This window comes from Myiozetetes cayanensis, unplaced genomic scaffold (genome assembly GCF_022539395.1).
Source record: "Myiozetetes cayanensis isolate MyiCay16 unplaced genomic scaffold, myiCay2020 scf16, whole genome shotgun sequence".
Lineage (NCBI taxonomy): Eukaryota > Metazoa > Chordata > Aves > Passeriformes > Tyrannidae > Myiozetetes > Myiozetetes cayanensis.
The window spans coordinates 13629004-13651204 of NW_026087270.1; the positions used below are offsets into that span (position 1 = coordinate 13629004).

At 41.1% G+C, this 22201-nt stretch overlaps 1 protein-coding gene across 3 annotated transcripts in view; it reads right to left on the reverse strand.

The window, feature by feature from the left end:
• Positions 1-22201, reverse strand: part of CDH13 (cadherin 13) — a 426216-nt gene that overhangs the window by 266926 nt on the left and 137089 nt on the right. For all 3 annotated transcript variants that reach the window (XR_007628446.1, XM_050311304.1, XM_050311303.1), the window contains exon 3: positions 10476-10684. Coding sequence is in view for 2 of the 3 variants with exons in the window: in XM_050311304.1 (XP_050167261.1) it covers positions 10476-10684 (209 nt within the window). In the remaining variant the exon portion in view is untranslated. The remainder of the gene's footprint in view (positions 1-10475; positions 10685-22201) is intronic.

A 22201-nucleotide genomic window follows, 5' to 3' on the forward strand; every position in this document is an offset into this window, starting at 1 on the left:
TGACTGGAATGACCATCAGCTTCAAAAAAGATGGTTGTTAGGAGAGAGGAGAGGAGAGAAAGCCATGTAAGGACAACACAATACAGCAGCACAGAGAACATAAAGTTGTCTGCAGACAAAGCCAGAAAGTTCTTTAAGCTGCCCTGCTCAGCAACATGGGGGATAAGGACACAGACTCTGAACTACCCACAGAAGAGCTGACAGTTTTTCCCTTGACCTGCTGCTGATACAATTCACACCCACTGAAAACCCAAAGAGGGACAAACAAATAAAAATTCCCTGGTATCAAGTTGCAGCCATTACTGAAGCAGCGTCGATAGAACAACCAACTGTATCAATTTTAAGGTTATATTTTTAATTAGGTTGCAGGAACATGATTCTGTTGAAAAATTGAATCACATATTGTTCCTCCTTTTTATTAAAAAAAAAATCAAACTCATACCTATGTCTATATCATTATTATGTTTCTCAAAACAAAACTACAATGTAAGTATTGAGCAGAACAGGTGTTAAAGTCTCTCTGGAAAGATATTTCACGTAATAAGTAATTAAAGTTTACAGACATAGCTGGAAATGAAATACACGTGAACAGTTGCAATGAACTCTCAGTATGGAGGTTCAGGTTTTGATGTAATCAATGACAGTAAATGAATGAGTCCAGGACTGTTGACTGAGGCAGTACCAAAACAAATAAATCCCCAACCCCTAAACAGAGAATTCAGTCTGGTTTTATTTCTAACCAGCAGTTCCGCTGCAAAGGGCTGGCAGGATTAACGTCTGCCAAAGCACACACGGAATATTAGTGTAATAATCACCTTAATCTACAGCAGGAGTTTCTAGTTTGCAGCAAGGACAGCAATAAGAACAGATCTAGTCTGAGTATTCTTGTTGCCAGAGGCTGTCAGGCTGGAGCACATTCACTGGGTAACCTGGTCCCACCAGGGACTGTGTCACCAACACAGCCTTTCAGCAGTCATTAGTCTCTTATCAAACAGAAGAGGCTGAATTTTTATTTCATCTCCAGGGAAAAGAAAAAAAGTCACAGATATGAGAATATTCTCTTGTGCAGAGAGAAAACTGCAATGCCCAGGATTTCTCAGCCAATCAGGAATTTTGGATTTAGTGGATTTTTTGTTAGTGAGTTCAACGATATCCAAACCAAAATGATTGGACTCAGGAGAGCACTCCAGTGTCCTATTTCCTAGGGGGGCTGTGCTGCTTCACCACCACTCTGCTGTGCTTCAAGGGCACCCTCTGCACTCTGACACAGCCTCTTAAACTATTAGCAGTGCAAACACTAACAGATTTCTTACTAGCATTTCTTTTTTGGGTTGGTCAAAAAGTCAGGTGATAGTAATGCACACTGATGTCAGTGCATGTGTAAAATCACCTCCTAGCACAGCCCGGTACTTCTTGGGATCACAACCTTGAGACCCCCACACAGAGAATTTCTAAGGCAGAATCTGAGAATGAAAGTTTGGTACAGTCTTCCAGATTTTTAAAAAAATAAATAAATAATTGTACTATCACCTGTCTTCCAGGATAAATCTTTATAAAGAGGGTAAATCTTTATAAAGCAAAACAGTGTTCAGTACTGTAAAAAACCCCATGATTATTTATTATGTTAACATACAGCATCGAATGGGGTCTAGAAGAATTCAACAAAGATAAATTGGGTGTGATGTTCCTTATTAGTAAAGTCCTTAAAGCACCACAAAATCCTGTAATTTGTAAGTTTAAACTCATGGGAGATATGAATAACCTGAAGACAAAGTTCACACACCAGTTGAAACCTACCTGCTGCCCCTCCACTCCCTTCCTGTGCAATCACTACCCCAAGGCCTTCTCAGTAAGAAGGAGAAACTGTATAAACTAACTAATAAAATTAAATTTTTTCTAAGATGGATCAACTGCTTAATGCAAAGGTGATTTGGTTTTATTTGGTGCGATATAAGTTGGGAGCTGGATGATTAATAACTCTTAGGTGACTGTAAGCATTAGTGGAGTTGCTTATTATGGAGATACCAAATTATATACTAAGCTTTGATTTTGTCATTCTTCAATTTGCTGAGTTATTCCAGGTACTTGGAAAAAAAAAAAAAAAAAGGCTGCAAAATAAGATGCAAGGGAATAAAGGCAAAAGCAACCAAATTGTAATGATCAACAAATAAGGAATTTTAGGTCCAAAAGGAGCCATCTGTCCTTGCAACGGCAGAATCAATTCTTGGGGGAGGACAAATGTAGATTTTTATCCTGTGATGCTCCATTAAATGCTTAAGATGTGTGCTGAGATAGGTGTTACTGTAATAACCATAATAAATGTTCCTTCAGGTTTGTGAAAGTCAGCATGGAACTATTGGGGCAATCATTAGGGATTATTATTGATGTCTCTGATGGAGAGAAATGACTAAACTCTTACTCAGGAAATCATCTTTTCATGTGAATAATTTCTCCTATTATGGCTCTTTCTCAAATCCACGCTGCTTCTGGAAGCTGATGGAAAAGCTTATAGTAGGGAAAAAACAGCGATATTTTGTATCTCTGACACCAAAAAAAAGAACCTTGAGTTTAGTTTTGAACACTACTTGGTTTGATTTCCTCTTGGAATTGTCTCTGTTCCTTAATAAATGTGAGACCTCACAGGTGGAACTGGGGAGTTGTCATACACCAAGTGCATCATTCCCACATTCTGGACAAGAGAACAATCATGGAAGAAAGGCACATCTTTCTTCTGTACCTTAAATCTCACATGTTCTTCTGGTGCCTGTAACATCTCTTTTTCATTATGGGTTTGAGGACATCAAGGCTGTCATGGCAATTTTAGTATCATATCAAAATCACCAGGTCCTTTTCCCTAATCCCTCATTTCAAAAGACTCTGTTCCTATCCTGAGGTGTAAAAGTATTATGAAATAAGTATCAAAAATAAAGATATCTATACAAACACCTCCCTTGACAGATGTATATAGACCTGCACACACACATTCTGTCTCTGTGTACTTAATAGTTTCACTTTAAGGATCTTGCAGGATGAAAGCTGCTTTATAAATGAAAGATATTACATATCCTAAGAGACATCTACTTATCCTTTATGATCTTGCTTAATGTCCTACTAAATCATGCTTAGCCTGTTGCTTTCCTACTTATTATCCTCATTTACTACAATAAATTTAAAATTTAAACCTTTTACAAAGGGTTTCTTTACGTGTTCCCCACATCACTGGCACAAGTTTCCACACAAGTCCATTGATCTTTGAAGATTAATGCATAGGATTGGCATAGTTTTGTCTGTCCCAGAATGCTTCCAGGTTGGACTCAGAACAAAAAATCTTGAAATAAAATTATATGTAAATTCATGATGGTTTATCACTAATCCACAAAATTTAGTAGATTTTTTTTTACTGGATAAAGGACAATTAGTATCATAGCTCATAAAGAGAAGCTCATTCAATTCAAAGTGTCTTTCCACAACAAAAAAGTTTTGGGTCCAAGAGGTAAATAGGCATTTTCTTGACATCCTGTGCCAAGATGAACTTTGGTCCTTCAGCAATCCTGGAATAATTGCTGTCATTGAGATTGCCATTAGGTCTTACGGATGGAGGATAAGACCTGAGTGTGTTTTCAAAGAAAATAGAGTAAAATTGGTTGCATTCCAGAACTACATCTGGTTCTGAGCTTCTATGAAAACCTTAAATTTACAGCAGAAGCACAGCAAGTGAAAATATTCTGGGCTATAATACCTGTTGCAGCAGGCAGAAGAACTAAGTAAGCAGCCTAAATGCTGCTCAGGGATGAAAGAATTTTATGATTTTAGCTGTTTTCAATAAAATGCTTTCATTACAAAGAATTTTGCCTGTGATTTTACATTAGTGTAAATAATTTGAAACAATTAACAAGGCTGGTTTCAAAAGTAATCTAATTTCACCTTTGAATCACTGTTAAACATATCTGATACTTACTTACAGCCTAAGCTCTGCTTGCTACTGAAGAGCACAAAGTCCCTTTTCCTGGATAAATACATCCCTGGTTCACATAAAATCTGAATGTAGATTACTCAGAGAGAAAAGCCCTGAATGCTCACAGAAGTTAACACCTTGTTTCACAGTCAATTATTCACGTTTCCAGTCTATAAGACCATTTTTCTCTCCTTAAATAACCAAGTGCTCCTCATTTACATGCTGCGGTTGCTCACTGAGGGAAATAGAAGGAAAGTGAGCCCACACATTTGATCTAAGCACTTACACATCCAGTGAATAAACCTACGAGTCACACTCTGTCCGAAAAGGGAACATTACACTAATGAAAGCCACCAGTAGCTCCTGTTCTTTATAGCATTTACTCTGGCATCCAACACAATATGTAATTGTTGCCATGGCAACTGCCACATCTCTTGGCACCATAATAATTCCCAGATAAATGGATCTTTGTCGGAGCAAACTCCAAAGGCACTGTATATGAAACCTGCGTTTCTTTGGGGCTGGGAATCCACAGTGTTAAGCTGGAAGGATAAATTCAGCCCAGGGCCTGAGGAAGCACCAGCCTGTCAGCAGAGGGGAGGGGAGGCTGTGGATGGAAAATCAGATTTGCTGTGCCACGGGACTCACAGGGTCACCCAGAAACTGCCCAGCGAAGGGGTGTGGGAGCCACGTCCACCCAGGGCTGCCAGACACAACCTCTGCTTCCAGGGTTGGATCTGAAGCCTGCTGGAATCTGATTATTTCAGCAGGTTCTGGATCCGGCTGAAGGATGAAAAGGGATAGTAGGTGACTGGAATTTCTATGGAAAAGAGTGGTTAAGGAGATTTCTTATATAAAAGGAGCTCTTTGTTGTTTCCCTGACAGCAAGCGGTCTGCATAGAGGATATTTATAAAACTATAGTCAAAAAGGCAGCTAAATGATACTACAGAATGACCCACTGATGAGAATAAGCTCTTGTTTTCATTGACATTAATTAAGATGTATTCTGTGAAACCTGAAATGTAGCACTGCAGATTTTAAAGTCACAAAAAAACCAGCATCCATTCAAGGTTGGTAAAGCAGGGAAAAGTCATTTACCAAAATACTATCAACACGAAGGTATTAAATTCTAAAATCACTTGTACCTCAGCTTTTAATGCATAAATTCCAAGTCAATATGTGTTTGCAGTGAGATAACAAAAATAACACAAGTGATAACAACTTAATAACTTAATGTCTAGGAGAATGTTAGAATGTCAAACTCTCTGCCAAACTGAACTCAAAAGTGATAAAATTACTTCTCTTTTGTTTGTTCTGTAAGAAAATCCTTATTTCTATGTCTGAAGGACACCTTCCTATCCAAAGGCAAAAGTTCTCCACAGCTCTTCTGAAAATGGTACTCTGCACACTGTTTTGATCAGTATAATAACACATAAATGTGTCGTAGATATCGATGCCCCCCTGTGACTTACTCTATCTTGTGCCTTAAAATGAAATGCAAACCGCGGTATTTTATTTATGCAGCGCGTCACTTTCTGCAGCAACTGCTCTATGCAAAACCTAATAACGTGGAACTCTTGGAGCCTGTTTGTCAATACCTCACACGAGAGTCCATCTTCACACTCTGCACAGTCATTTTCAGCCCATTTGGAATTCTATTCCAAACTGAAAAATGCTAATATACGTTAATGGGAACGATTGCCTGCTGTATCAGAGAGGCTGATTCTTGATCTTATTTTCCAAATAACTTAGTGAATTGCCAGATGACTAAACTCAACTATTCACACTTCCTTGCCTGAATATTTTTTTTTCTGTGAGAGAATCCTGATTCATAAGAGATTATTGATCCCTTATCAGTAGTTCTAAGGCAGAAAGCCATACATGCAGCATTGAAGGCTCTGGGAGCTTTTTATCTCATATCCATAATATTTACAATCTCTATCCTTCAGGAATAAAAGCAGAAAGCAAGGCACAAACAAGAAATGCTAACATTCACATCCGAGGAGCTTAGGTTCATTATTTCTTGTTTGATACTTTAGGAAACAGAGGCACAGGCAGAAAGCAGCTCCCACAAACATTTCCATCCAGGCAGCCGCCTGGGAGGAATCAGAACTTGAGGCTGCAAGGCGGCTGAGGAAGTTTTTGGCCAGGCTGCTGAGGTTCCTCCTGTCCCTGCCCTAATAAACACAGTTGGGAAAAGCAACTGTTTGACAAAAGGAAAAGCAGCAGCAGCCTGTCAGCCCAGCCCCTGGCTGGTGCAAAGTGCACTGGACAGAGTAGCAGGACGAGGCCAACTTCATTTCCTTCAATCTGAGCTACTGCTGGAGATGGTTTTAAACTCTGCCTACAACATGCTGTCTCAGGGTGTGCTCCTCACTCTTATCTCTGCTTTTCTTTCTCCTAGTCCTTTTCTATCTAGTGCCTGAAAAAACTGTCCTGAGGGTTTGACAGCTTCTATTTAATCATTTCATGCTTCTGTATGGCAGACTGCTGAGCACCATACAGTGAAGTTACTACCAGCCTGGAATTTCCAAATATCTGCCTGCCCTGTTATCTGCTTTGGTGCCAGACTCTTGATATCTCACTTCCCTCCACCCCTCACCCTGTGTCTGTAATGGTGTAACAAATAAAGGCCCTAAATAACTCCCTCTGCTGTGGGGAAGGAAAAAGAAGGAAAAAAAAAAAACCACCTGCCAACACAGAGAAAAAGGCAGAGACAGATTGTGTCCCAAGGCTTTCTTTCAGCTCCCAGTATACTAAGGGTATGTTTGTTAAAACCTGCATTAGATTTCAGAGGGGGAGAAGGACCAGCAGACAACCATTTTATTTAGCCTTAGAGGACACAGTTCAACTCCCAGCTTGCTACCTTTTGGAATCCACCATTTATTAGGAGGCTCTACAAAAGGCTGGCTATACTTTCCGTCCTCCACAAAAACTGACTCCTTTAATAAATACATAAATCTACTAATGTCTGGAAAAATGTCCAAATGTGATGACATTTCCAGCTTTCAGTTGTCCTCCTGTTTCCATAAAATAAAGTAGGGATCAAGGACTGGACAAGGCAGAAGTCAAAAATATAAATAAATATTGCTGCCAGTCATTGGCTCAGCCAGTTTGTTCCCAGCCAGGGTCGTGAGTGATTTATTTTTTCATTAGGGATTTGAGGCTTAGCAATTCTATGAATTATTCAGAATGAACCCAAAGATCATTTTGGGAATTCTGGGTGAATCAAAACATTTCCATGTCTTTTAAAATCACGAAGCACTCCAGTCCTGGCTGTGTGAGGCTGTACCCAGTGAGCACTGGGCAGAGCAGAGCAGGAGCACAGATGTTCACACCTCTCCAGCTCCACGGGGAATGCCAGTGAACTTCCTTTCTTTCCCTGAGCACTGTGATTGCCTGAGGGTCCACGTGTGAACACACATAACTACTAAAGAGTTATGTTACACCTTCCATAGGCTCAGGGCAACTCTTCTCTGCACTCACATCCTATGTGCCCCTCAGAAATGTTGTAGATTTTTGGGAATACTCTCCTCTGCCAAGACAGACAGAGACCAGTATTTCTGGCCAAAATCACAGGAGGAAAGGGGTGAACCAGCAGGTTGCAGAAAGCAATCTAACTGGGATCTGATGGACAGATTTTTGCTCCATAACGTGTCTGTATACCTGTAGGTAGAGAGACCCGTGGGGTTTAGGTTATTTTGCAGTAACACCCAGACTTCGGGAAGAGCAGCAGTGTTGTATTTGCCCTTCTGTCACCAGACCCTGCAAAACATGGTGTGATCAGAGAGCAACAGCCGAGTTGGCTGATGATGCCGAGGAACCACCTCTCTTGCCATACTGTAGTCATGGCCACCCTTTGTCAGCCACCTGCAGGCTCTGCACATCTATTGTGCTGATGGCAGAAGAGTAAGGAAATGTGTCCTTCAGATGCAAATAACGGAGTTAAATAGTAAGTGATATGCTAACAGCCACTCATTTTACTATGGCCGTGAAGTTAATTTGAGTTAATCACACAGGACTGATCAGTGTGGCCAGCTGAAATCTTCCCTCATTTTTAGCAGGAAAGAACCACACCCCTTCACCAGAACACCAAAAGCTTTTCTGCACACTCCAAGATTGCACTTCTAAATAGCTCCCAAATTCCTCTAAAGTATGGTTGGTAGCAATCAGAAAGTTTTAGGAACTGTGCTCTGTGCCCAGGCTCAGGCTGCCAGTCAGCACATTGGAGATCATTGTTGAGAGCCATTTCCAAACACGTTGGGAATCTGCAATTAGAAACATTAACAATGGGATTTCACAGATGTAGGTTACATGCTTTCAGAAAAGAAATGGCAGTTGCTGGCAGAGGGGAAATACTTAAGAACTACTTATCCCCTAATTAGACAAGGTACCGTACTCTAAGTACTGAATGCTAAGCAGTGCTCTAGCATGTGCTCATCTTAACCCTACAGAATTATGCTGAATTACTGAGGCTCCATCTGAGCATTTCTTAGCCAAGGCTCCTTGCATAAACAGATGGAGCAGTTCTGCTGTTTCCATGCTGACACATTTAGCCTGCAAAAGTACAGGATTAAGTTCAAATTTATCATAAAATCACTTTAGGTAGGACGCTATGGTCTTTGTATCCTTCTCAAATATGACAAACAGAAAGACAACACTGTCTGTGTTGTGTTTAAAATAGACAAATTGCTGAAAATGTGAGGAAGAAAAATACTGGTTTTAGAGCTACAGAGTGCTGGCTGAGGCCAGAGCAGGACAACCAGCCTCAGAGATCTTTATATTCCCTTGAAGAAGGGAATGATCCTCACTAGATGGGTTTCCCAGGATACATTAATGCATCATGTAACTCCCAATGGCACTGCAGACACCAAGGATCACCCTTCCTAAAAGGGTCATAACCTGTTTATGAGCTGAATCCTTAAAAATGTGACAAATGCAGGTAGAGAGGATGTGGTACTGCTTTGAGCAGTCACCTGTGAGGGAAGACTGGCAAGTGGCAGAACATGCCAGATTTAGGCTGGTTTTCTCTCTCTGAAGCAACAGAAAGTGGTTGGAACAGAATCCAGGAGTGGGGCCAAATCAGACTTGGCTTTCAAATGCAGTCTGGAGATAGATTTCAACACTAGGCATTAATTAATATTGCTGCAACATTTTGAGGGCAGACTACCCAGAACCCAAACAGGACATAAAGGTCACTGGCAAAGCTATGTCATGGTCTCTGCAAATACACATTTTTAACTCCTACTCAGTTTTCCCCTAGTCTATAAACTTCCATAGAATACCTCCCCTCAAAGGCATTGAAGGGCTGCTTCTTTGAGAAAACCAGAATAAAACTTCAGAATCTGATTCTCAGAGAGTCAGATCTTCACACATAAACCCATCCCTTGAAGTTTGACTCCAGACCTCCTGTCAGAGACATCTCAAACCTCTCTGTGGTTTCCATAACTTCTGACTGGAGAACGAGAATCCCGATTTTGAAACTGCTCCTAAGATTTGAAAAGCTGGAGTGGAAACAGAATCATCTGAAATTCTTGTGAATACACCGGAATGATCATGCCTTGCTAGTCTGAGGCACAGGACAGCCAAGTGCCCAGCTTGTTCCTACAAGTGTAGCTTTCCTACCCTGAATTTGGCAGTCTGTGGTCCTGAACTCACGGCTCCTCCACGTAAAAGACTGTCTCAAGTGTGACCGTGTTAAAATTTAATTTTGTGAAGAAACAGCATGTTTAAATAAAATTGAATCCCATTTCAGTGTTCTGATCAACTTTCTGCAGTTCCACATTCTGGTACTTTCTCTCCTGCTTACCATCTATATTCACATCACATGGCTGCTTAAAGAGCAGAGCAAAACCTTTCCTCAGCTGTGGACTTTCAGAAGTTTGTTCAACCTTTCTCCTAAAGCTAATTTGTTGGGGTTTTTTTAATGGAAGACTTAAGTGATACTAAGATATTGCTGGGAAAATAATGAGAATGCTGGCAACAGAACATCTAAATACCAAATCAAGACAACAGATCAATCATTTTTATCGTGGTTTCTTTATACTCCTAGGAAATTATAGGTCTGTGAAGATACCAGGCTCAATTTTCTAGTAAGCCACTGCCTTTCCTACCTCTCTCCTAAATACCAAGACACAGAAGTGAAGGCTATCTCACATTTCCCTTTTGTTACTCTCCTGGGTGTGAAGAAAACAATTCAATCAATTTGTGAAGCACATTTTTCCCCCCATAGGGTGAGGTTTGTTTTACACTGAAATTCAGAAGGGAAAATGAAAAGACACAGCGGACAGAGCAGAACAAAAATCACCAATGCAAAGAGACAGAGTGTAAATATGTGTTGCTATCAGTGTAGGTGTTTATATAGTTTAACACATAACAACGTCAGATAAGCAGACCTATAAGAAAATTTAAATTTCACAGCATAGAATTCATTCCCACATCCTCAGACTCGGATGGCACACGGATATATTTAGCAGTGTCTCCTTGGTCCTTGTTTTTAGTCTTTTCTGTCTATCTTACCTTTAATGCACCGTGCTTTTCATTTGCTCCAACGAGGAAAATTTCCGCCGTATCCTCAGCGTGCTCAGACCGAGCGCGGACGAACAAGGCTCTGCCAACTTCTGAGACGTTCCTTAGTGCAACCAAAGACCCGTCGCCTTCCACCGTAAAGTCTGGGTTAGAAACCTCAAAGTTCAGTTTGTGATTCCCCTTGCAGTCATCAAATCTCACTGGGGGGAAAGAAAAAGAAGAAAAAAGACATTATAAGTATCCGCTTTGGAACATACCCACAAAAACCTTCAAATGTCTTGATGTTATCTTGATGAGTACTTTTAATTAAACAGTAGCTGTCAATAATCCTGTCTCACTTTACATGAAGGGTTAAAAATATTTAGGAAGGCTGGCATAAAGAGAAAAATGTCCCAAGGCACAAAGGTTTGAGACTTTCAGATTCCTTCTCTGAGTCCAGCAGATTCACTTTGCACAGATCACAGGATAAAATATACGATTAAGAGATCTTCATCAAAAACTTGAAATTGCTAAGTTAACTTTTAGGGTTTTGACATCTCTGAGCAATATATTTGCAATTTGTTTTTCTGCAGACAATCTGTTCTGTATTCCCTACCTGCTCCTCAAGTTACTGCTGCTGCAGACTTTTCACTTACCTGTGTCCTCTACCTATTTTGATTTTACATTTCATTTCTGTTGCCTCTTTAAAAACTGCATTACACTTTCAGAAAAGATTACAAGCAGGGATACAGACTACAGAAAACCACTGACAATGGACTTGAACTGAATATAAAGCACTTTGCATAACTGTTTAAAGTCACTGTATAGACTTCTTGTATTGGGTCATTATTTTTAAAGGAAGAAAAATAATCCCAGAGTCTCTCACAGCCTGGCCAATACCTAAGGTCTTTCTGACCATGCAATCTCCCTAAGTGGTCTTAAAGCACTGGCACAATCTCACAGTGGGTGACCACTCAGTATCCCAGGAAGTTGCACAGAAATCCTCTTCATCAGAATTTGTGCCTATTTCCAGACATCCCGACTTAAAGACAGGACTGCCAGAGGACCTCGAGGAGATCTTTCTTTTCTGGGCATTCCCTGAGATTGAATCCCATTGCTAGCTCTGGAATTTGACTACAACTTTTTTTTATGATGAATATTGATGAGAAAGGTTAAATTAAAAGGTAAACAATGCAAATATTTCAGACATCCAAACCAGAGGACAAGGCATAGGATGAGACATGGGACAATATTTGCCAAAGCAAGAGTGGAGGGTTGGCCTTGGCTGCACCCAGATCACCACCCAGCCCTCTCTCACTCCCTGGGCTCAGCAGAACTGGGGAGAAAATGAGATAGAAAAGGCCCTGAGTCAAGAAAAAGACAGGGAAACCACTTATTTGGCCAACACTGGCCAAAAAGAACTGACTTGGAGAAAATTTCTTTAATTGCCAATTAAAATAGATGTGGATGGTGAGAAAAGACAAAACTAAACCCACATTGTGATCCCTCTGGCCCGTTTCCCCAGGCTCAGTGTCACTCATCATTGCCAGCTCTTCAGCCTCCTCTCCCCAAGCAGTGGGGGGACAAGGGGAGCAGTGGGGGGACAGGGGGAGCAGGGGTCACAGTTTGTACCTAAGGGCTCCCCTCTGTGGCTCCCTCCTCCTCACACTTCCCCTGCTCCAGCCCCAGTCCCCTCTGCGGCCGCCGCTCCCTCAGGACAGACCCACCTGGGGTCCTGCAGGGCTGCGTGGAATCCCTGCCCTTCCTCCTTCTCCTCCTCCTCATCCTCCTGCCCCTGGGGCTCACACCTCACGCTTTCCCCCTCACTCCTTATTCCCAGGTACCATTTTCCCCCTTTCCCAGCCCCGCTGGCTCAGCGGCAGCTCCGGTGTCTCTGAGGGCTCAGCTCTGCCCGGCGCTGGGGCGGCCGCGGGGCCGGCTGGGGACAGCCCTGAGCTCCCCTCACAGAGACCCCACAGCCCCACACACCCCAACATCCACCACGGCAGGAGGAGCTGAGCAGGGAGTTTGAAAGAACAAAGTTGTGACCCTGTGAGTTCACACTGGACCGTCCCCTTCCTGATGACAGCTCAAACTCCATGATAGTCACCATAGGCTTTGCATAAAAATTCCCCCAGCACCTGAAGGATCTGCTGCTGCACAAGGTTTAAGCTCGATTACACGTTTTTAACTAAAAACTGCTCCCATTTCCTCTGCCTTACTTGAGGGCAAGAGAGCTATCCTTGGATTCACAGTGGGACTGCAAACCAGAATTTCATCAGCTCATTTGCCGTTTCATTGAATTTTGCTGAAAGCAAAGGGGGATTATAAATAAAAAAGACACAAAGAGCTCTTTCCCCTCAGATACTCCAATCCCTCCAGACAAATCTATCTCGGGCTGTCATGTGGGAGACTCCAGCTTGCAAAGTCTTGCACTGCAGCGGAACCAGGGAGAAGAAGCCACTGAATTTGGGAGCAGCAGCAGTTTAAAACAATTTCAGAGTGCTCAGGCTGTGCTGGTGCCCTCACTGCTCTCCAAGGCTGAGAACTTTGTTCACAAAATATCTCGTGCCCACAGTAGGATTTTGATGGAAGGCTCTCTGCGAGCAAGGCCTCCCTGGTGAAAAACCACCCGCTGCAGTTTACGTTGGTGACATGGCAGGTGTTTTAACAGACTCACTGCAATCTCCTAAAGCTATCAACCAACAAAAAAGCAAAATTTTCCTGTCACCACAAATGTGGGAAGTTGAAATTCTCTGTAGTAATCACTGGATAGATACATACGCTGTATATCTCTGTACACTGCATAGATCACAGCCTTTATGAATTAAAAGTCTTTTCACTTATTCTTTAATTCCCTTAAAAAAAACACCAAACCTCAACCTTCTAATAATAATAATTCAAATAAATAAATAAATAAATAATGAAGCAGAATGTTTGGAAAGTAACTTGTTGTATTGGTGGCATCTCTGTCCATTGCAGGGGATTGGAACTATATGATCTTAAAGGTCACTTCTAACCCAAAACTATCCTATGATTCTATGAATAAATATGTTCTTCTCATAGTCAAAAACTGCTGGTGATCTAATAATAATCAATTAATAATACACTCATAACTTACAACTGGAAAAATTTGGCATCGCTCTCTGGGAAATTATGTCAGGAGTAAAATTGGGAAAAAATAAATTACAAAACCTCAACAAAACTATAATAAAGTCATCCCTTAAAACAGAATGTCATAGTTCAGAGCTGTAGCATCACCCAGCCAAACACTACAGGTCCCTTTCAAGAACAGGACACATTGTGTTGTACTTCAAAAGGAGGGAGACCCTGGCTGGGAGTTCACTTTTTCCACCTCCCTGCTCAGCATTCACAAACCTGGGGGTTCCTGCCTTGCTGCCGTCTATGTACACTGGAGAGGTTCAAAGACCACATGCAGATTTGACACATGGAGTCAGAAAAAGTACTTGAATCTGTGCTCCCTTGGGACTAGGAATTTAGCAGTTTTAAGCCTGTTATATTTTTCTCATCTGTTGATCTTGTTTTATGAAACCCTGCAACTTTTTCCAACATGGGAAGAAGCAAAGTTGTTTGAAAGTGGAAAACTGTTCTCTTACCACACCTCATCCTAAACCACTGATGCTTTCAATTCCCAATCCCACCACAGAAACAAGACTATTTGATGAGGTTAATAGCAAAGAGAAGGAAAGAAAATGGAAAGGCTCTGAGAAGTACTGATATGTAGGAGTGAAATTAGGAGTGGGTGGAAGGAGATGAGGTGATCATAAGGATAGAGAACACTGAAGATTATTTGGCCTAAGGACCAACAGGGATGAAACTGAAGCCAATTTTTAAGAGAGTCAGAGAGAATCGTAGCCTTAGATAAAATCCCTAATCAGAAGTTAGGAACTTTATCAGAATGATGCTGTCTGCTGGACTGGGCTGACTAGGGAATACTGGATGAGATTGCGTTGCATTCCCAGCCATTCCTACAGTGCCCCTCACTGGGAATGTTTGCTTCCTTAAACTCATGTGGCTTCTGGGGAAGAGCCAATGCAAATAACCAAAATTTACAGTACCTGGGCTGCCCATAGCAGGCTCCAGTAGCACAGCCAAAGGAACTGGCCCTGGCACTTCCCTGCCCTGCCAGGCACTCAGGAGAGATCTGAGGAGTTTCAGCTGCATCAGCTTACTCAGATTTCCATCTGCAGCACTACGTCTATCCCTTAAACACACCTGTACATCACTGATGCCTTAAAAAAGCATAGACTGTTAAATATAGGGCAAATAGGCTTTTTAGTTCTTATTCTCTGGTGAAAAATGTCTTACTTTGTACATAAAGCCTGTGTACAAATCTCTGCACACTATAAAGTGTCATTAATTAATTACTCTTTATTTCCTCCTAGTACTAACAGTGTAACAAGAAACCACACAGAAGTGTGTGGGTATCAGTTCTGGGAAGCTTCAGATGGATATTGAAGAAAGATTTCCAGCTAACCATTAAAAGAAGGTGCTGAGAATCTGCTGAATACTTGCCATTTTAACATGAGTTTAATCAAATAGCAGCTTAAGCCAAAAATCATTCAACACCACTTTCAGCACCTGATCCTGCTTCAAACCAAGAGAATGAACTAGGTGACACCTTAAAGTGCAGAAAATGAATAATAGTAACGGTTCAGCTCTAGCCCTAAAACAAAACATTAGTAATGGTATTCCAGACATGACCGGTGATTGTGTCTCGTTGACAAGAATTCAATGGGCAATTAGAAAAATGATCTGATATCTATTTATGTGGAGGTGGAGCTCTCCATTATTGACACATGTATGATTCTTTGGATGTTCCTAGTCGTGCTCCAGCTGCCAAATGAACATCTTTATTGTGCCTAATACGCCACATGGTACGAGACAGGCTCCAAAACTCCATACAAGCTGAGTGAAAATACTGCCAAGCAGCTCCCAAAGAAAAACAACACGAGTGTCACTCATCGCCCTCTGTTCATTTCTCAGCCTCCTGTGTTAGACTTTTACTCCTTTTCTGTAAAAAAAAACCCCATTCACATGTGAATGGTACAGAATATTTCTGCCCACCAACCAATATTCATTATCTGCATACATATATGTATATATATATGCAATATACCTGCATAAATGCCAAGGTTTAATACTGACTTTGAGCTTATTATCATCAAAAAACCTGCTGGAAAAAGGTTTCTTGAGCAAGATCCCAAATCCATTACTGTAATGATGGGAAACTGAAGCTGGAAATATTAACCTTTATAGATCTGAGCAAGAAAACTCAGGGTCCTGGGACTCACCATTTCAGTGCATCCCATTCTCACTGCTGTGATAAACCACCTCTGTGAGGTTTCTACACAACTGTGATATTTATGATAATGAACCACAGATGTTTAAAGAATACCATTTTAAAACATTCAAAGGTTAGCAGTTGCATTTCTTATCAGCTATAAAATGAAAACAAGCTGAAATAGATTTGTATTCAAAAGCATGCATTAGCCTGGTATATTCCTCTTCCAAAGTAATTTTTTTTTCCTGAGTTTAATTCTCAAAAGTTTAATTTGTTTTGAACAGAAATACATAATCTGTAATGCTGTCTCTGATGAAACCTCTACAAAAGTATTCTGAATAAATAAAGATACGTATTTATCTGTAAGCACACCCAAAGTGACTTAGTATGTCTCTGTGTACAGGTATTCATATTTTTCTGTTAGCTGATCATCACTAGCAACAAAATGGCTCTTCAGTGAGGAAATTTCACATTGAAAATACAGAGTTAATTACTCTATCAATGAAGATTAGGAACCTTTCTGTTAACATAACCCAGCCTTGCTCAAATCAGTGGGAAATTACAGCATCAAACAAATATTATCCCATTTATTTTTTTATCCCTTTTAGTGAAGAACTTGAGATCTTATTGGAACCACAAGCCAGAAGCTGTATCTGTGAGAGGTCTGGAGATGCAAGGAAAGCACATTACAGCTGCACAAAGGCAACTCAGCTTCCCAGCCCAGCAGGGATTTGTCAGCTCTGCTCAAAAGTCCTCCCTGCTCCACAACATTAGCAAAGTAGAGAAGTTAGACAGAAACTGGTGAAGCTGAGCTTCATTAACTACAAAGAGAGAACAGTGATGGTGGAAGCAAATGGAAATGATTCTGAGTGCTGCTGTTGTTGTATACAAAAATTCATAAAGTGCCATGACCTGGGGAAGCTCTTGTTAGCAATAAACACTGCTGCTGACTGCAAGCAGCAGGAGAGGAGTGGGGAGATGGAACGGGCCCCACAGGGTGTTCATTGCCTGACTCTGGCATGGAGATTTCCAGCAGCTCCACACAAACTGCAGGAATGCCAAGTGCTGCGAGCCTGCAAGAGCTGAATTGTCCTGTGGAGAGGATGAAATCTATCTGGAACCAACACATCTGGACAACCTAAATCCAGCTGGGAACAAGAGAGCTGCTGTCATAGCACAGGAGCTGAGCAACAAAGGAAATCCTGCATTTCAAGGCAACAACACTGTCCACCAGGAGAAACAGCTTCTTCCCCTGCCTTTGTGATGCCTTCAAAATCACCTCTGGAACAGGAGTTTTGGCAGGGAGCCCACAGCCACTGTGTTTCTGCTGTTTTCCTGCAAGAAAACCTGAACAGCAGAAGGAAAAAGAATAGAAAAAGTGCTGCCCTGTGACACTTTTGGGGGCAGACTAATGTGAGACAAGTCACTGTCAACAGTTAAGTCAGACAGGTTGCTCCTAAAGATATGAGGTTGCCATTATTTCCTGACTAAAAGTGCACTATAAATAATGGATTTATGGCTTAGAAAAGGTACAAGCTTGACTAAAATATTTCTCTATACAAAAATGTTATTGAACATTTAATAAAATGAGTGAAATGAATTTTATGAAAACCCTTTTCGAAGGCTTTTAAACAGTTTAATGCTAAATTCTAGCTCTGCAGTAGAATTGCTACAGGAATCCAAGGAGCAACAGTAGGTTATTATCTCCCACTGCACTTTTATGATTTTCTTGTGTTTATATAATTTCCTTATGTGCCCCCGAAGTAAATTACAAAGATGACTTATTTAGCATCCAGAGAGTCAAAAACTGAGGAAACCTGAGCAACAGCACAATGTTCGTCAGAACATAAAAAGAATTAAGACAAAAACACATTTATATTCAACTTGTTTGGAAGAACAAGTACTAAACAACAGACTTCATCCTTGCACACACTTATAAAGTTTACAAAAATAAACTGATTACCTAAACTAGCAAACATCCCTGTGTGATTTATGTGTGGTGAGCAGATTTGTGCAGAACCCCATTGCAATGCAGAAATTAGGCCAGCAGTTCATCCAGTGGGCAGTGGGGTGTGGATGTCTGCCCTTTGGAGAACAGCCTTTCCACAGGAGAAATGGCACCTATTAATAGTCACAGTCTTCTGTGTGCTGTCACAATTCATCACAAGTATTAGCACAGACAGGAGAAAAGCTTCCTGTAGGTGAAGAAAGACAAGGGATTTCACCCAGAAACCACTGCAGTGAAAAGGTGTGAGGGTTTTTACCGAAAGAATCACACTGGTCTCTCTCCTGCACCTCCTCTCGACTGCCAACAGCCCTTGCAGGGCTGCAAAATTGTTAATAAGCTGAAATTGTGTACAGATCACCTGAGCAATAAGTGCTGGCTGACTGAAGGCTCCCTCTGCCTCTGAGCCATGGCTTTGTAATTCCAGAACCAGTGACTCTCTCCCCTCTGAAGACCCACACCACCAGTTCTCTGTTCTGCCTCTCTCCTCACCTTCTATACTCAACACTGCACTTTGGCGTCTCCTAAGATCTCACCAAGCTCTGCCTCTCCTCTCCTGGCCCATCACAGCACCACTTGGCTGGATATCAACAGCACAGCAGGTACCCTGAGCTAGATTTGGACAGCCCTGCCTCAACCCAGAAGCAGCACAACTTGTATCAGCCCAGCTCTGAAGCGAAATGTCTTTGCCTTGCAGCTTTGGGGTTCCTGTTTGGGATTCCAGTGAGTATTTGCACAGAGTAGGATGTGAGCAAGATCATCCATCAGCACCAAACTCGAGGATTCCTGCCTTTTTCCTCACATGTCACTGCTTCTTCTTGCCTTTCCCTACCGTGCTCCCTCCTTCCTTTCTCCTAGAAGGGAGATCCCTCCATGGCCTCTCATGCTTTTCAGTAGATTTATTCTACCCACAGGGCTCCATCAGCTGTCTCAGGCTGCTTGAAATTACAGGAAAATACAAACACTTCAAGCGAAAGTGAAGGCATTACCTCCTCCCCCCAGCAGACTTCACCAGCTCACATTACATGATACTCTCACACATCATTTTGCTGCCCATTGTCTTATTTAGGGTGAAAATCTAATCAAGTGGAAGGGGTTGTAATGAGCTGTTCTCAGTTGGAAGTTTTCTTGACTTATTCATTACAACACAGACGTGTTATTGACTGATCTGCTGGGTCAGTGGCTGTGGTATAAGGCATGGCAGTGCTGCAGCTTCTGTTCTAAACCCCAGAGAAAAATTAGTGTTTCAACAAACATATGATGTCAGTGAGTGTGTCTGAACAAACACAAAAATCAAAACTTTAGGTGTTGTATCTCAGCCACTGATCTTCTGAGCACAACACACAGTTCGGTTCAACTGGAGCTGTTGCCTCTTTGTAAATGCAGAGGACACAGACTGGTACTACACTGTCACATCTGTGGAGGAATATAACATTTCACTGTTAATGCTGCCTTGATTCTGAGCAGCCCAAATGACCCCAAGCCCAGCAGCAATATTTAGAAAACACTCCTTTGAACTTTCTTGGTTACAGAGAAAGGGTTTCCCATTGCAACGCAAATGATTGATAATATTCCATCTGAGCAGATTTACATAACGTTTTGCCAAGAACCCCAGGAGAGCACGAGGTGAAATTAAGTTTAGATTCTTACAAAATCTTCACTGGCAGAGTCTGAGACACAAGCGGGCAGAATCAAAGGCATTCCAATGCATTCAATATGTTTGTGGCTCTGCAGATTGCTGTGAGAAGGTTGTCAATATGAAATTAATTGTACCCCATAGTGGAGGGAGATCAGACAAAAATCTGAGTTTGTACAAGAATTCCCAGAGGGATATAATGGATAATTCCTTTGAATGCTGGCTGAATAAAGCTGGAAGAAGCAGTACACTACTGACCATGAACGCTCTTGTCTTCTGCACGTGCACACATCTGCTCTTTGAGCAGTCACCTTAAGTGCGAACAAAATCAAATTTCTTGATGTATGTAATTTATTGAAAACTAATCAGTTGAGTTTCCATTCAGGAGAAAAAAAAAAGCAGTGTCCCAGGAGATTTAACTACATAAATAAAATGCTATCAGCAGATGTCAGAAAGGAACAACAAGCAATCACTCACAGGAAACAGCTACAGTGCAAGCAGCACAGAAAGTACCTTATTTACACCAGGATGTGTTTCAAATGCCTCCAAAGCCACAAATTTATTTAGTAAGGGTTTTCCATTAACTAGACAATTAGTCAAAGGTCATGAGGATATTTTTCCTCAAGTTCACAATTAAAACTGTTTGTCTCCAAGATGAGTTTGTTATAATTACAGTGATCTGTCATTTCTTAATGTGATCTGTCATAACTTCTTTTTTCCTTTTTAAGTTGTTTTTCTTTTCTAATTGCACAAGCTTCTGTCAACACTTAATTAATGTCATTTTTACACTAGTTTTAAGTTAATCTAATAGAAATTATGATATATTCTTAGATGAACAGAAGGTTCACTTTTATGCACAAATTCACATTAGCTTGAAGTGTGGCCATTAGTAGAAAAGGTAAATAAATGATAGAAATGAAATATGGGGCCTCACTGGAGAAATAGATGCTTTGGCTGCTCCTTCAGTGGGAATTTCAAATAACTCAGTGATTTGAGGCTTGAAGTAGAAATTACTGCTGTAAAAAATATCTTTTGTTCTACACCAGCCCCATGGCAGCTGCTCCCATCATTATACCCTTGCTTTTATCTGAGATGGGAGAAGAAAATATTGCTCGAGATATCTGCCTGGCTCTGGCAGTGCGTGGAGACAAGAAGTCAAAGTGCAGGAGGTTTTCATTAAACAAGCCATCAGCACCCAGTGTTTTTGCACATTACCCACAGAGACAATATTGAGTCCTGCTTTCACCTCATGTGTGAGCTGACAGTTAATCCAGGATTCAGCTCTCTGCTCCCTCACCACTCTAATAAGAAGCAAAACCATTGGTCAGTAAATGCCAGGAAATATTCAAAAACTCCCCCAAAAAACATGGGCATCTCCATACAGCTGCCCTTCCTCTGGAATGCCATCAGCAGATATGTTCCATAATATTTTCCTAACAGGCATTCCCAGGAACAAAGCTGTCACACCGGGCCATGTGCAGCTGATTTCCAAGGAGCACTGGGTGGTAGGAGTTTGTTTCAGAAATAGAGAGTGACGCATCGTTTACGATACATAAAAGGAAATGAGAGTGAGTAATAAATCCACTGTGCAATATTTTCCTTTCAAAATGGATACTGTAGGTTGCTGGCCTATTTTCCCAGCTGCTGAATGAGTAATGCCATGCCTGAAAATCTGCTCAAGCCATTTATTCTGTAGATTGTTCAACTTTCCCAGTGAGAAACTGAAATGAGGTTCCTCCCATTTTCAGGGGAAATCTTGTGGTTTCTTGTCTTCTCCATCAATGAACCTGATAGAGAAATAACAGTTTCTCTTAGTGCTTTTACCAGGTTCTCTCAAGTGAGTTCCCTCAACTCTTCTTTAAAGCAAGCATTATAAAGCTGATTTCTCCAGACAGATCTGATAAAAGCTCAAATAACAGACCTATAATCCTTCTCAGCCCTCAGTCTAAAAATCAGACACAGTTTCTGAATAGCTTTTCAGAATGCCTTCAAAATCCAAATTGCATTTAATTTCTCGTAATTCTCATAAAATGAGTTGGTAATTAAGCTTTTGTTTTACTCAAGTAACAAGCCAATTCCAACACACAGATCATTCTATAAACCACGTTAAAAAAAAAAAAAATCAAATGCTTAATTGCAGCCTGCTGAAGTACAAAACCCCTGAGAATAACAAGGAAAGCCACCACTCAAAACTCTGCTGGATTTTAAACTTGCTAAACTTACTCTCATCTGTTTCAAACAATATCAGTGCTTGAGTAACAGTTGCAGAACCAAATACCCTTGGTTTGAATTTTGACTCGCACAGTAAGATCAGACAAGTCGCACTGCTGAGAACAATGTAATTAAAACTGCACCATGTAATCTTGCTCTGCACAGTCATTCCCAGAACAGTTTCTATTCACATCAAACACAGGCTTTTATACTTTAAAGAAAGGCAGGCTTTGGCATCTTCCACAAAAGAACTGACCCGAGGGAAAGTATATTCTGTCAGTCAGGATCATTTATAAGCAACCTGAAATTTGTTTACGTAGATAAACCAAGGAAAGGCTATCAGGGTACTGAATTTTCTACCTGTTTTAATAACTAAAGAACAATGAAACAAACAAACAAACAAACAAACAAACCCAACAGAAAACATGCACAGCACAATAGTAATTATTTGCTAATTATTTGATGATCCGGGTGACGCTGGTATTCATGTTTGCTACTTAAATGGGTGGCACTGCCACACGTGCTCATGTTTAAACAAGTAATATTGTACAGGAAATAAGTGACAATGAAAAGTTGTGTTG